Source organism: Chlorocebus sabaeus, chromosome 1, assembly GCF_047675955.1.
Source record: "Chlorocebus sabaeus isolate Y175 chromosome 1, mChlSab1.0.hap1, whole genome shotgun sequence".
NCBI classification, from domain to species: domain Eukaryota; kingdom Metazoa; phylum Chordata; class Mammalia; order Primates; family Cercopithecidae; genus Chlorocebus; species Chlorocebus sabaeus.
In genome coordinates this window covers 31,999,437-32,014,609 of record NC_132904.1, presented here as the reverse complement: position 1 = coordinate 32,014,609, position 15,173 = coordinate 31,999,437, and the positions used below count along the sequence as shown (strand labels likewise).

Genomic DNA, 15,173 nt, shown 5'->3' with positions numbered 1-15,173 from the left:
TGGGAGGATAGGGATATCTTAGTCTATTTGTGCTGCTATAGCAGAATACTTGAGGCTGGGTAATTTATAAGGAACAGAAATTTATCTCTCATAGTTCTGGAGGCTGGGAAGTCTAAGATCAATGAACCAGTAGGTTGTATGTCTTATAAGGACCCAGTCTCTGCTTCCAAGATGGTGCCTTGAACACCGTATCCTCTAGAGGGGAGGAACATTGTTCCTCACATGGCAGAAGAGCAGAAGAAAGAGAGGGCACTACTCCTGCAACCCTTTCTTACAGCAACATTAATCCATTTATGAGGGCAGGACCCTCGTGACCTAAAAGCCTCCCCAAAGGCCCCACCTCCTAATACTGTTGCATAGAGGATTAAGTTTCAACACGAGTTTTGAGCGAGGCCGAAACGGGTGGATCACCTGAGGTCAGGAGTTCAAAACTAGCCTGGCCAACATGGTGAAAACCCGTCTCTACTAAAAAAAAAAAACCAAAAAACAAAAATTAGCCAGGTGTGGTGGCGAGCACCTGTAATCCCATCTATTCAGGAGGCTGAGGCAGGAGAATCACTTGAACCCGAGAGGTGGAGGTTGCAGTGAGCTGAGATCATGCCATTACACTCCAGCCTGGGCAACAGGAGTGAAATTCAGTCGCAAAAAAAATAATAATAATAAGCCAAGAAATTAAAAACAAGACCTTTTCATTTCTTAGTTCCTATATTTTGTGGAGGGAAACAGGCATCATAGGATGTTGCCAGTTGGAGATGATATTAGTGCATACTTTCTGATTTCAGTCATGTGAGATTGTGACGTGTAAGAAAACACTGTGTAGATATTTAATGACTGATGTAATTATCACATTGTTTCCATACATTAAATTTTGAAAGTCAACATGGAAACATTTATTCATTCAGATGAAATATCTGTCTCCTCCTTTATCCTGTAAGCCAACAAATAGAACTTTTCGTCATGAGGTAATGAATGTGGCAAGTGACTGCCTACCATGAATACATTCCAGACTTCTGACAGAGGAGGAATTGTGTTGAGCCCTCTAAGTACACTTGTGATCCTCTCAGTCACCTCTCAACTATTGAAGGGCCGATTATCCAGTTCCTGGATTTACACAGACCTTTTGCTTTTCTTCTTTCTCTGCAATTTTTCTCTCTCTTTCCCTCCAAATCAGATCTCATTATTACCTCAAAAGGAAAAATGGTGCTCTAAGAGACATATTGACTGATTTAATTTGGAAAAGTTGGCAGTATTTTGGGCCTACTAAACTGTTTCTTGATGGGAAGAATATTATAAATATTGACTAGAAGTTAGGGGTTATCTATGCATTTTTTTCCCTTCTTCCTTTTTTTTGGAGTACATAGTAGGTGTACGTATTTATGGGGTACATGAGATGTTTTAATACAGGCCTGCAATGTGAAATAAGAACATCATGGAGAATGGCTTATCCATCCCCTATGCATCTTAATTATTTCATTAGCCATAACTATAGGAGGTTAATGTATATATAGATACTTTATAAACAGCCTAAATAGATCGATTTATTAATGTCTAAATCATAATTTGTACTTCACAAGTGAGAAAGGAAAACCATAGGTTTAAGACCTCAGACCCATGTTGCATTTCATTGGCTGACAAGGTTTAGTGAAAATGGTGAGACTTGAACGAAGCCATATATATATTTTTAAGTGTTAGGCTTAGATTAGAGTAGAGAAAGGAAAAAGATAATATTTCGAGAAAGGGAATGATACCAGTGAAAGCACAGAGAAGGGCTGAGAACTTACCGCCCATACAGGGGAGTGTAAAGAAGCTGCCTTGGTAGGGCAGAGAGCTGTAAAAAATAAGGTGCGGCTGCAATAAAAGAGGCTTTGAAGAGAAGGCACGGGACTTAGAACTTGACTCAGCCGGAAGTACGCTGCGGGTTTGGCTTCTGAGAAGAATGACATGAAGAAAGTACTGCTTAGGAAGGATTGGCCAGGCAGCAGGACTGCAGGAGGGAACGGAGGAGAGGGACAGGCATCAACCTGTTGTGATTACCTCTGTGACATCTATTTCCTTGGTCTGGAACTGTGCCACCTTTCAACAAAGCCTGAATTTGGTTTTGGTTTCACATCCTACTTTCAAAAAGTTTTAATCCAGGAGTAAGAGAAAAGGAAATTCACTTGTTTTGAGTCCTTATTCTGTGCACCAGACACTGCTAGAAGCTTTCCATGCATCTTGCTCAATCCACACAAACTAACTCTGTGGAGACAGCTGTTATTAGCCCCATTTTAGAGCGGAGAAAACTGAAGTTGGTAACTTGCCTTTGGTCACATAGCTAGGAAATGACAGGATCAGATTTCAAACCCATGTCTGACTTCAAAGCTCTTGGTCTTTCCACTGTACCAAGACTTTCAGAGTCTGGGGGTAAAATAAAACAGCCGTGTTAATACATTGTGTTTAATGTTTATTAAGATAGTCAGTTGGATTTTTAAATATCATCATCTCAACCTAAAAATGCTGCCTTTCCTAGACCTAAATGTTGTCTCTCTGCTTAGCTCTTCAGCCGTCTATGAAAGGGGGAGGCACACTCCCTCCATCATTTTCAGAAGACATGAGGAGGCTGCCTTGTCTCCATTGCCGCCTTCTGTGGAGGACGCAGGATTACCTTCTTATGAACAGGCAGTGGCACTGACCCGAAAACACAGTGTTTCACCACCACCTCCATATCCTGGGTACACAAAAGGATTTAGGGTATTTAAAAAATCAATGTCTCTCCCATCTCACTGACTACCTTGCCATCTTGGTATAAGAAATTTGTGTTATTTGATAGGCTGGGCACAGTAGCTCATGCCTGTAATCCCAGTACTTTGGGAGGCCAGGAGTTCAAGACCAGCCTGGTCAACATGGTGAAAACCGTTCTCTACTAACAATTCAAAAATTAGCTAAGCATGGTGGGGCATGCCTGTAGTCCCAGCTACTTGGGAAGCTGAGGCAGGAGAATTGCTCGAACCTGGGAGGCGGAGGTTGCAGTGAGCTGAGATCACGCCACTGCACTCCAACCTGGGAGACAGAGCAAGACTCCATCTCAAAAATTAAAAAAAAAAATAAAAAAAAGAAGAAGGAGAAGGAGAAATTCATGTTATTTGAATGGTTTGTTCTCCCTAAACCAAAAAAGACATGACTATCCAACTTTTTATGACAAACTGCAAGGAATAAAGGAAGAATAAGTCCATGTACTATACCACAGAAGTTCTGTCTGCATCTTGGACCTGAATTTGACCATTATCAGCTTGACAAGAGATTTTTTGACTCTATATCCTTGCAGTTAAGAAGAAAGCACTTTTTTTGTAATTTTTTTTAATAGTTCAAAAAAATCTTTGTTATAAAGAGCATAGGTAGAATTAGTGAACTCTGTGGATCCTTTGTACAGATAAAGGTTGTAGATTTCTTGTGTTGCATATTAAAAAAGCAAGAATGTCCAACCATTAAGATTATCCAAAGTCAGGCTGGGTGCAGTGGCTCACGCCTGTAATCCCAGAAATTTGGGAGGCAGAGGTGGGTGGATCACCTGAGACCAGCCTGGCCAACATGGTGAAACCCCATCTCTACAAAAATACAAAAAAAATTAGCCGAACATGATGGTAGGTGCCTGTAATCCCAGCTACTGGGGAGGCTGAGGCGGGAGAATCGCTTGAACTTGGGAGGTGGAGGTTGCAGTGAGGCGAGATTGCACCATTGCACTCCAGCCTGGGTGACAGAGCGAGACTCCGTCTCAAAAAAAAAAAAAAAAAAATATATCCAAAAATATATTGGACTCTTTCTTAGGATTTTTTTTGGCGGGGGGTTAGAAATACTTCACAGAATTTGACATTTCAGTATAAATCTGTGACCTTAATATAATCACTTGGTTTTATATGTTAAATTACTGCATAGCAGTCATCATATTTTGCAGGGTTTAATTCTTAACTCTTGCTGTCAGACATGTTTTATTATAGATAGTGAGGTCAGTAGTTTTCTTGTTCTAAAAAATACTATTTGCTGTGAAGTTAGTTCTTCAGAGGATACAGGGTTGCAATGAAAAGGATTTGCAAGGGTTGTTATGCTATCAAATAAACAAACAGACCTCAAATCTAGGAGACACTAGAACTTAATGAAGTTGCCCCTGTTACTGATTAGTAAATACTCCCATCTTTGTTGTAAAATTATCTCCCTATATAACTACATATGATTATTTTGAGATTTGTTAAACTTCATAAATAATAGTTTGAGAATCTGGAAAAAGTAATTTGCTTTTCTCCTCTTAAAATAATATTGATTAACGTTACCAGAAACCTTTTGCATCTCTTAATATGTCGGAACACAAAAGGAAAACACCGTAATCATTTAAACCCATTCTTTGTCTCTTCTTCTAAATCATATGTATAACCAGTTTTTCCTTAAGAATGTAGCAGCATATAAGCTATGAATTTCTGGAGTATGTGCACACAAATTTATCTGGGTGGGTACGTAGGTATATGTGAGTTTGTTTCCTCTTCCAGGAGCTCAAGAAATAACATACTCCTGGAAAATGGAATAGAAATTTCTGTGCTTTATGTTTTTTCCAGGCATTACATTTTCTTATCATTTAGGATCATTTATAAATGGTCATTATTTATTTTGTTTTATAATTTTTACAAGAGTGAGACTGCAAACCCACATGTTTGATAACGCCTACCAAATTAAAAGTTTAGAAAGTATAAATCAGATTACAGTGCATGTGTCAGTGTATGTCTCTCTTTTAAGATGCATCATTTTAAGGCAGATAAAAGTAAGTCCTTAATCATTACAGACTGCCAAAGACTTTATCCTTTTAGATCCTCAGTCTCTTTGTTGTGTGTTGCAAGTAAATCATCTAGCAACATTTACATTTAATTAGGAAATCTAACTTGCTTTTAAAAGTTATCCAGGTTGTGTATAAAAATCTTGCTGTTTGTTGTGTCTTGGCTTTACATAAGCACTTTTGCTCATGTGACTGCACACTTTGCACTTATTTTAATCCGCTTTAAAGGGCTACAGGCAAATTCTACTTTGCTATAATCACACTAAGGCATGGAAGAATAGCTTGCCCAAAATCTAGCAGGTTGGTGACAACTGGGTTTAGAATGAGTGAGCACACTTTTCTAGTCCCATGTCATGCGTATAAAATTACACTGCCTCAAATTATGAAATTCAGGGATCTTGTACGTAATTCTAAGTTTGGGACAGAAATGTACAAGCATTTCTCATATATACGTACATTTATATATGTACATGTTACATATATTTAGATGTATTCTCATATACATATGAAACACATTTATGATGAATAGAATTATGAGATATGTATGTATCTTTTACTGAATCATAATTTGAAATATTCCATGAATTCATTTACTTCTATTGACTCCCAAAATTCTAACTGCAAGCTAGCTTCAGAACCTGTGACAATGCCACCCACCCAAGCAGCTGCCTAGATTTGTCTACTGCTATCATTTTGTGTAAAGCAGTTGCTCTAACTTGAATGAGTCTAGAATTCACCATTAAGATTGTGATATTTATAAAGCATCCAATGTGGAGATCATGATACTTTAAATATAAAATGTAAAATATGATAGAATTGTTATTGACAAATGCTTGTAATGATTGAAGGAAAGTATCTCAACATTGTATCAGTCACATATATTTCTGTTGCTTTCACCATTTGCTATTTCTGTTGTAAGTTTGGTGGTAGATTTGTTGTTTTGTTTGGTTTATCTGTTTTGTTTGTGTTTTGTCTTCTGGCAATTGATTGGTGTTAATCATTAAATCTATTTTGACACAAGGTTTTATATATAATTAGATCAGTTTTCCACTTTATTACAATTAAGAAATGAGTAAAATGTGGATATAAAAGGAGAACTGGGTTAAAAAAGACAAATACACATTTACAAGGTTATACCTTCTGTAGGACAGACAATTCTATATAGAATATTCTCTTTTGATAATGAAAAAAAGTTAAAGAGAGCGCAAACTTTGGCTATGTCAAAATATTTATATTTTTAAGTTTTTGCGACAAGGTCTTGCCGTGCCGCCCAGGCTGGAGTGCAGTGGTACAATCACAACTCACTGCAACCTGAACCTCGGGGCTCCCGCGATCCTCCCACCTCAGCCCCCTGAGTAGCTGGGACTACCGGTGCGCCTCAATACACCTGGCTAATTTTTGTGTTTTTTGTAGAGACAGGATTTCACCATGTTGCCCATGGTGGTCTCCAACTCCTGAGCTCAAGCAATCCGCCCACCTCGGCCTCTCAAAGTGCTGGAATTACAGACATGAGCCACCACACCGGCCTGCTGTGTCAAAGTTTTGCATCTTTTTTTTTTTTTTTTCCCAGAAGTCTCGCTCTGTCCCCCAGGCTGGAGTGCAGTGCAGTGATCATGGCTCACTGCAACCTCCGCCTCCCAGGTTCAAGCGATTCTCCTGCCTCAGGCTCCTGAGTAGGTGGGATTACAGGCACCTGCCACCACACCTTGCAAATTTTTGTATTTTCAGTGGAGACAGGGTTTTGCCATGTTGGCCAGGCTGGTCTCAAACTCCTGACCTCAGTTGATCCACCCGCCTCGGCCTCCCTACGGGCTGGGATTACAGGCGTGAGCCACCGTGCCCGGCCCCAAGTTTTGCATCTTTTAATGCCCTCTGAGCGAATACATAGAGAAAACTCTCAGAACAATTAAAAACTGCAGAGCAACAGTTCTTCCATGTCTTAGGTTTCAAGTCCGCCTCTAAAATTCTAATCCATAGTTTTCTACTTCTCAGATAATTCATGTGTGTATACTCTTCCTAGATGTACAGGAGACTTTTTAATGCTAAAAGGTTTGTCAGTGCTTAACAAAAACTCAGTTTCACATGACTCATATTGTTTTTGTTTTAACTGAATGTGAATTAAATTTTTGTTAGTTATTTGATTTGGAATGTTATGTATGCCATTAACACTATTAGGGGAATCTCTAGCATTTCTGTATTTTTAAAGAATTTAATTCTTGTGTAGGTTCTGCCTGTGTGGTCATTTTAAAACAAGTGTGACATATATCAGTACCTTCATTCTTTTATATTGTGTGTCTCCTCCAACTTTTTTTGTTTTTTGAAAAATGTTTTTCTAACACTTCAACAGTTTAAGGTATTTCAATACACGTGTATCAGTATTTTCGTGATCTGAAAAAGCAACCAATTTTTTAAATTCATATTTTTCCTAAAACTTTATTATGTTTTTATTTTAAATAAACTTTATACCAAGTGAATCTTTATTGCTTGTTTCATTTAAGCATTCTTCCTCATATAATGGCATACAATGAAATATATTATATTAATTAAATCTGAACAACACATTGTGTGTTTTCCAGACAATATTTATGGCATGATGTCGATGTATATCTTTCACCCAATGGGGCTAGCATTCTATTTAGACAATTTAGTTGCAGTTGTGAACGTGGTATTTTCTTTAACAAAATTTTAATATTTAATATATTGTTTGAGGCAAATATATTACTCCTTAATACTAAAGTTATTTTTGAGCTATATCTATACATAATTGAAAAAAATCAGTAGTAATGTTATACTAAATTATAAGAGTAATACAGCAAGACTTCCAGCTTAAAAGAAGTAATACAAAGTATCATACACGTAAGTGAACATTGATTATTATTCAGTATTACTTAATGTTAAACATTTAGACCACCTTAAATTTTTTTGGATCTAAATGAGTTAGACATAAATGTTAATATTCATACTCCTTAAAATTACTTTTATCAAGAGAATGAGAAGACTTCTCCCAGTCTTCTCATTTGTGATAAGATATTTGCAAAAGACATGTATGATAAAATGTGTCCAAAAGTAAACAAAGACCTCTTACAACTCAACAACAAGAAAACAAATGAGCCAATTTAAAAATGGGCAAAAGACTAAGACACTTCACCGAAGAAGAGATGCAGCTGGCAAGAAAGCATATGAAATGATGTTTGACATCATAGGGGATTACAAATGAAAGCAACAGTGAGATGTCACTACACACCTATTAGTATGCCCCAAATCTAAAACACGAACACCACAAAACATCCTGTTGGGGAGGATGTGGAACAACAGGAACTCTTGTTCATTGCTGGTGGGAATGCAAAATGGTATAGCCACTTTGGAAGACAGTGGTAGTTTCTTACAAAATTAAACATATTCTCACCATATCATCCAGCAATCATGCTCCTTACTATTTACCCAATAGAGTTGGAAACTCATGCCCACACAAAAACCTGCACACAGGTATTTGTAAGCAGTTTTGTTCGTAATTGCCAAAACTTGGAAGCAACCAAGATGTTCTTAAGTAGGTGAATGGATAAATAAACTGTGGCACATCCAGACAATGGAACGAAAAAGACTTTTGAATTCTTTTTTAGAGACAGGGTCTCACTCTGTTGCCCAGGCTGGAGTGCAGTGCCACAGTCATCGCTCACTGAAGCTCACTGCAGCCTCAAACTCCTGGGCTCACGTGATCCGCCCAGCTCAGCCTCTGGAGTCTCTGGGTTTACAGGCTCTAGGAGTATGACTCTTTTAGATTCCACATATAAGTAAGATCATACGGTATTTGTCTTTCTAGGCAATGCGAGTTAGCATGTATTGAACACTATACTAGTTTTCTATTGCTTCATAACAAAATACCACACATTAGCAGCTTCAAACAACACACATCCCACAGTTTCTATCAGTCAGAGTCCAGGCACAGCTTAGCAGAGTCCTCTACTTAAGCTTTGACAAGGTCGGAATCAAGGTGTCAGCCAGGGTTGGAGTTCAAGGTGTTTTCATCCGGAGGCTTTGCTATAGAAACCTCCACTGTGAAAGCTCTCTTGAGTTATTAGCAGAATTCATGCTGATGCATCTGTAAGACTGAAACCCTTTATGGGCAGGAGACAATAAGGCAACCATAGCTCCAAAAGCCACCTGCAGTTCCTAGAAGCTACCTGTAGTTCCTTGCCACATCAGCTTCCTCCGCATGGCCCTCACTCTGTCAAGCCGGCAAAGAGACCTCTAGAATGTGCCTGCTGCAAAAATGAAGCCTTATATAATATGACGTCTTCAAGATGACATCTCATCACCTTCTATTAGTTAGAAACAAGCCATGGGTTTTATTAACTCATCGGGAGAAGATTCGACAAAGGAGTAAATACCAGAAGTGAGCAAGCCCTGAGAATCACTTTAGGTTCTGTCCACCAAAGGCCCTATCATGTGCCTGTTTCTAGGCCTTCATGTGCCTTCCATATGGTCTTTTCTTTCATATAAGCATATTTAAAAAGTCTTTCAGGCCAGGCGTGGTGGCTCATGCCTGTAATCCCAGCACTTTGGGAGGCTGAAGTGGTTGAATGACCTGAGGTCAGGAGTTGGAGACCAACCTGGCCAACATGGTGAAATTCCATCTCTACTAAAAATACAAAAATTAGCCGGGCATGGTGGCTTAAGCCTGTGATCCCAGCTACTTGGGAGGCTGAGGTAGGAGAATCACTTGAACCTGAGAGGCAGAGGTTGCAGTGAGCCGAGATTGGACCACCGCACTCCAGCCTGGGTGACAAAGCAAGATCTTGTCTCAAAAAATAAATAAATAAAAAGTCTTTCAACTGTAAAGTGATATAAATATCATATAACACCTAATGCTAATATCTTAATGTTTCTTGAAAACTTTGTGACATCTCACTATTTACTAATTTTACCTGTTCATTTTTCTACAATTCCTAGCATTAAATAGCCATAAACTGATTAAAGTGCTTATATCAGAGACAATAAATTGAGAGCAGCTTGGGAAACTGGTCCTACTCCTTAGCTGACCAAGGCAGATTCACCCAGATGGAAAGGAGCCGAAGAAGATCTGATCAAACCCACAGTCCTAGCATATCCCTGAATGTCTTCTTTACCCCACATTTGATTTATAATATGGCTGTGTATCATGTTCTAGGTTAATAATCATTTCCTTTGGCATTTTGTAGATATTCTTCTAATGTCTTCTAGCATTTGATTGCAAAAGAATTCTAACAATATTCTGATTTCATGACTTTGCACTTGGCCCTTTATCCTACTGGAACTTTTCAAATATTTTCATCCCTGGTGATCTCAAATTCATGATTCTGTCCAGGCATGGTGCCTCATGCTTCTAATTCCAACACTTTAGGTAGGCTTGAGCCCATGAGTTTGAGACCAGCCTAGGCAACATAGTGAGACCCTGTCTCCACAAAAAAAATTTTTTTAAATTAGCTCAGTGGTACAAACTCCATACTACTCTGGAGGCTGAGGTGGGAGGATCACTTGAGCCTGGGAGGTTGAGGCTGCAGTGAATCGTGATTGGGTCGCTACACTCCAGAATGAGCAAGAGAGCAAGACAGTGTCTCAAAAAAAAAAAGAAGGAAAGAAAAGAAAAAGAAAGCTGGGTGTGATGGCTCATGCCTGTAATCCCAGCACTTTGGGAGGCCAAGGCAGGCGGATCTCTTGAGCTCGAAGTTCAAAATCAGCCTGGGCAACACAGTGAAACAACATCTCTACCAAAAATACAAGAAAATTAGCCAGGCGTGATGGTGCCTGCCTGTGGTCCCAGCTACGCAGGAGGCTGAGGCAGAAGGGTCAACTGAGCCTGGGAGGCAGAGGTTGCAGTGAGCCAAGATTGCACCATTACATTCAAGCCTGGATGACGGAGTGAGACCCTGACTCAAAAAAAAAAAAAATTATGATTCTGAGGCTTGGGATAAGTTTTCATTTATTGTTCATGGCACCCAATGCCTCCCTTTACTCTAGAGATCCGTGCCTTCCAATTCCAGGAAATATTCTTGTGTAGTTTTTTGCTAGTTTCCTTATCTTTGTTTTCTCTGCTTTTTCTGTGATTCATATTGGCTGAATATTGTACTTCCTGGACTGATCCACTGTTTTCCATTTCCTTCTCTATTCTACTTTCGGCATAACTGTAACTGAACCCAGGTTCAACTGCTTGCTGCTGAAAAGCCAGAGACAAGAGACAAGGGTTGATGGGAGGAAACCACGTTCATTCAGAAAACCAGCAAAACTGACAAGATGGTGAACTAGTGTGCTAAAGCACCATCTTAAATTTTTAGGTTGGCTGGAAAGTTTTTATGGGAGGGGAATAAAGCGAAGAGGAGGAGGTTGGGATCAAAAGGTGACCGAGGACTGCAGATATCTGGGCACCAGCAAGGATCAGAGGAGGTTGGAAACGTCTTTGTCCTTGGTCAGTTCACAAGGCGCTCCTGTAAATCTTTAACAAAATATAGTTAGTTGTTTTGATAGTTACCCTTTAATCCCAGACTTAGTTGTAAAAATTACATGATTACTGTTTTTGCATATTATTTCAGTGCTCTAAAATTAGCTGGAATGGGGAAAGGCCACTTAAACAAAAATTGAGTTAGTTATGTTAGTTCTTTGCTATTTCACTGTTAAAATTCCCCACTGTCAAAGGTTCATTCCACAATCTTGTGGAATTAGGGACAATGGGATGTTGTCTCTCATCTGGTTACTCCCTGTTGAACAGGGTTGATGTGGGGCAACTGTGAAACGAAACCATTTAACCTGGTAGCAAGCTGACGTTCAGGTCCTTGTTCCTTTCAGGTTTTTAGGAGGACCTGATCTCCCAGCTGAGAAGGATGTAGGGCCATGTTTGTGGGGTAAGTGATCCTGCTTGAAGAAAACTCATGAATAGAATTCAGTATAGTGCCTAGAGTCTTAACATATTTGGCAATTGCTAAATTATTTATTTCGAGTTTGGTTCATTTTTTTTCAGTTTTTCCCATTGATCATGGTCTCCAAGATGACAATCTAAAGGTTAAAGGAAGGAGCAAGTCAAAGTTTTCCCTGACATTTTCATAACCATCAGAGTCTTCTGTGAATCAGGGCATAGATAGGTATTAGCTATAGAATATGTGGCCCCCATATCCATAAGTTAATACACCTATTCCTCACTGTCAATTGTAGCCAGGGCTGCTGTGGGGATATGATGACAGGTTGGCAAAATATACATATTTAGCAGGTTACAGAAGGAACTATAAATATTTATGAAGGTGGTCCTGACACATACATATTGAACAAACATATATGTAACATATGACCCATGTTTTCCTTGGAGTGGAGACTTAACTCTTGCCTGGCATGGCCTTAGGTCTTATTTATACTTTAGTATCTCATTGCCAAAAAGAGTTTGTTATGTTTTAATGTTAACTCTGGTCAGTTGCTGTGTCTAAACCACAAAAGGAAAGGGGTATAATGAGGTGTCTGACTTCCTGTCCTCTCATGGCTGGGAACTATGTTTTTTTTTAAGTTTTTTTCTTGGGGGTTCACTTGGTCAAGGGGGATCCATTTGATTGGTGGGGTGCTTAGGACTTTATTTTTTAGTTTAAATTTCTGTTTTTTGACCAAGATATGCCAGAGGTAGCATCAATGGCTAAACTTTTATTTTGTCCCATATTGTTGCCAGGATGGTGTGGCTACCTGTCCCAGGTCCATCATGTCCTTTGGTGGGATCCTATGGCCAAGGGACTTACAGTAAAAAACTTACAGCCAATTAATCATTCTAAACCAGGTGGGAATGGAGGTGAGTAGACACTTAACCCTTAACACCCTTTTAAGTAACATAAGAGCCAAAAACCAAAAACCAAAAGGCAAGGTCACAAAATTGACTTATCTAAAAGCTTTACATGCTGAAAGAATGAGCACTGTTCATTTGACTTTGAGGACATTTGTCAAAGAGGTAAAAATCCTCAAAATAGTTGATAAAAACAGAATAGTTATTCATTTAACCAAGAATGACAGTCAAAATACTTTAAGAGCAATACAGAAAGCGACATGAAGGTACAAATTTTAACCCTTTTATTTATTTTTATTGTTTTGAGATAGGGTCTCACTCTTGCCCAGGCTGGTATGCAGTGGCACAATCTCGGCTCACTGCAAATTCTGCGCCCAGTCTCAAGCAATCCTCCCACCTCAGCCTCCCCTGAGTAGCTGGGACCACAGGCGTACACCACCACACTCAGCTATTTTTTAATTTTTTTTGTAGAGACAGGGTTTCACCATGTTGCCCAGGCTAGTCTCAAACTCCTGAGCTCAAGCGATCTGCCTGCCTTGGCCTCCCAAAATGTTGGAATTACAGGCATGAACCACTGTGATTGGCCTTATCTCTTTTAAAGCTCAAGTTTCCTAAGGAAGCAAAAAATTAATACAGACAATATAGGAATTATCTTTTTAATTTTATTTTTATTTTTTTTGAGGTAGAGTGTTGCTCTGTTGCTCAGACTGGAGTGCAGTGGCACTATCCCGGCTCACTGCAACCTCCACCTCCCAGGTTCAAAGAATTTTCCTGCCTCAGCCTCCCGAGTAGCTGAGACTATAGGTACACGCTACCACACCTGGCTAATTTTTATATTATTAGTAGAGACGGGATTTTGCCATGTTGTCCAGGCTGGTCTCGAACTCCTGACCCCAAGTGATCTGCCCACACTGACCTCCCAAAGTGCTGGGATTACAGGCATAAGCCACTGTGCCAGGCCAGGAATTATCGTAATAAAATGCAAAATCTTGTTTCTTAAGCCATTTGCCAGAAAGGCAAAGAAAAACCATCTGCAGTGTGATTGCTTCTCCTTATGAGAAGCTCATTTAGATAACCTAGAAATCAAACCTGAAGAATAAAGTACCTGAACTTAATCAGACACAGGAAGAGTGTTTTCAAAGTTATGAGTATAGCATAGCAAGGGAACACATGACTCTCAGTAATTGCATGAGAAGTTTCCTAACTACATTTAAAAATTTAGACATATCAAGAAAAGTCAAGAGTACAGAATCAAGTTATACTGGAGGAAAGCATTGCTGTTTTAGACCTTCAAGATACCACTTTTCAGCATTAGGCCACAACAACAGTTAGAACCAGAGGAAAAAAGTTACAGAAGCTGGCCGGGCGCGGTGGCTCAAGCCTGTAATCCCAGCACTTTGGGAGGCCGAGACGGGTGGATCACGAGGTCAGGAGATCGAGACCATCCTGGCTAACACGGTGAAACCCCGTCTCTACTAAAATACAAAAAAAATTAGCCGGGCGAGGTGGCGGGCGCCTGTACTCCCAGCTACTTGGGAGGCTGAGGCAGGAGAACGGCGTGAACTCGGGAGGTGGGGCTTGCAGTGAGCTGAGATCTGGCCACTGCACTCCAGCCTGGGCAACAGAGCCAGACTCCGTCTCAAAAAAAAAAAAAAAGTTACAGAAGCTGATGAAAAAGCAGAAGGAGAGATTTCTTATTTCAGGCCTTCTCAAGAGGAGAATAAGCTGAAAGCAGTGAGACACAACAAAAGCTGAACTTCTAAGATAAGAATCTGAGAAGTTTTCAAAAGAAATAGGTTTCAGAATTAAAAATCAAAATGTCTTATAATTTCACTAAGATCGGCCAGGCCTGGTGGCTCTCGCCTGTAATCCCAGCACTTTGGGAGGCTGAGGCAGGTGCATCACCTGAGGTCAGGACTTCGAGACCAGCCTGGCCAACATAGTGAAACGCCGTCTCTACTAAAAATACAAAAAATTAGCTGGGCTTGGTAGCAGGTGCTTGTAATCCCAGCTACTCAGGAGGCGGAGGCAGGAGAATCGCTTGAACCTTGGAGGCAGAGGTTGCAGTGAGCCGAGATTGCGCCATTGCACTCCAGCCTATGCAACAAGAGCAAAGTCTCAAAAAAAAAAAAAAAAAAAAATTCACTAAGATCAAATTAATACCATAAGAAAATCTAGTTTTAATATAGAGGACCAATATTAGAAGGACTATTATGAATAATTCTTTTTAAATTGTAGTCAACTTAATTACATACAAAATTCCTCTTGTAAATCCCCCTTCACAAACCTTATCACAACTCATACACAACACCCATGACTTGCTTGGACACTCTGATTTGTCCTACATTTTTTTATTTTTTAAATAAACATATTACTTTAAGACAAAAATGTGCCATACAGAATCCTTTTTTACACACAATCTTTTTTTCTTTATAATCTTTTCTACCAAAAAAAAATTTTTTTTTTTTTTTTTTTTTTTGAGATAGAGTCTTACTCTGTCACCCAGGCTGGAGTGCAGTGACACAGTCTCGGCTCACTGAAACCTCCACCTCCCAGGTTCAAGTGATTCTCGTGCCTCATCTTCCT

The 15,173-nt window shown here is 39.5% G+C and overlaps 1 protein-coding gene across 3 annotated transcripts in view; it reads left to right on the top strand.

Annotated features, from left to right (window-relative positions):
• PRRG4 (proline rich and Gla domain 4) overlaps positions 1-13,197 on the top strand; it is a 32,646-nt gene extending 19,449 nt beyond the window's left edge. For 2 of the 3 annotated variants that reach the window (XM_037999537.2, XM_008002738.3), the window contains exon 6: positions 2,535-7,272. In XM_037999537.2, the coding sequence (XP_037855465.1) occupies positions 2,535-2,766 (232 nt within the window). In that variant the 3' untranslated portion in view covers positions 2,767-7,272. Of the gene's footprint in view, positions 1-2,534; positions 7,273-11,617; positions 11,674-12,479 lie in introns of those variants that run through there. The other variant, XM_073017484.1, reaches the window with a different exon arrangement.
• Positions 13,198-15,173: the final 1,976 nt, after the last annotated feature.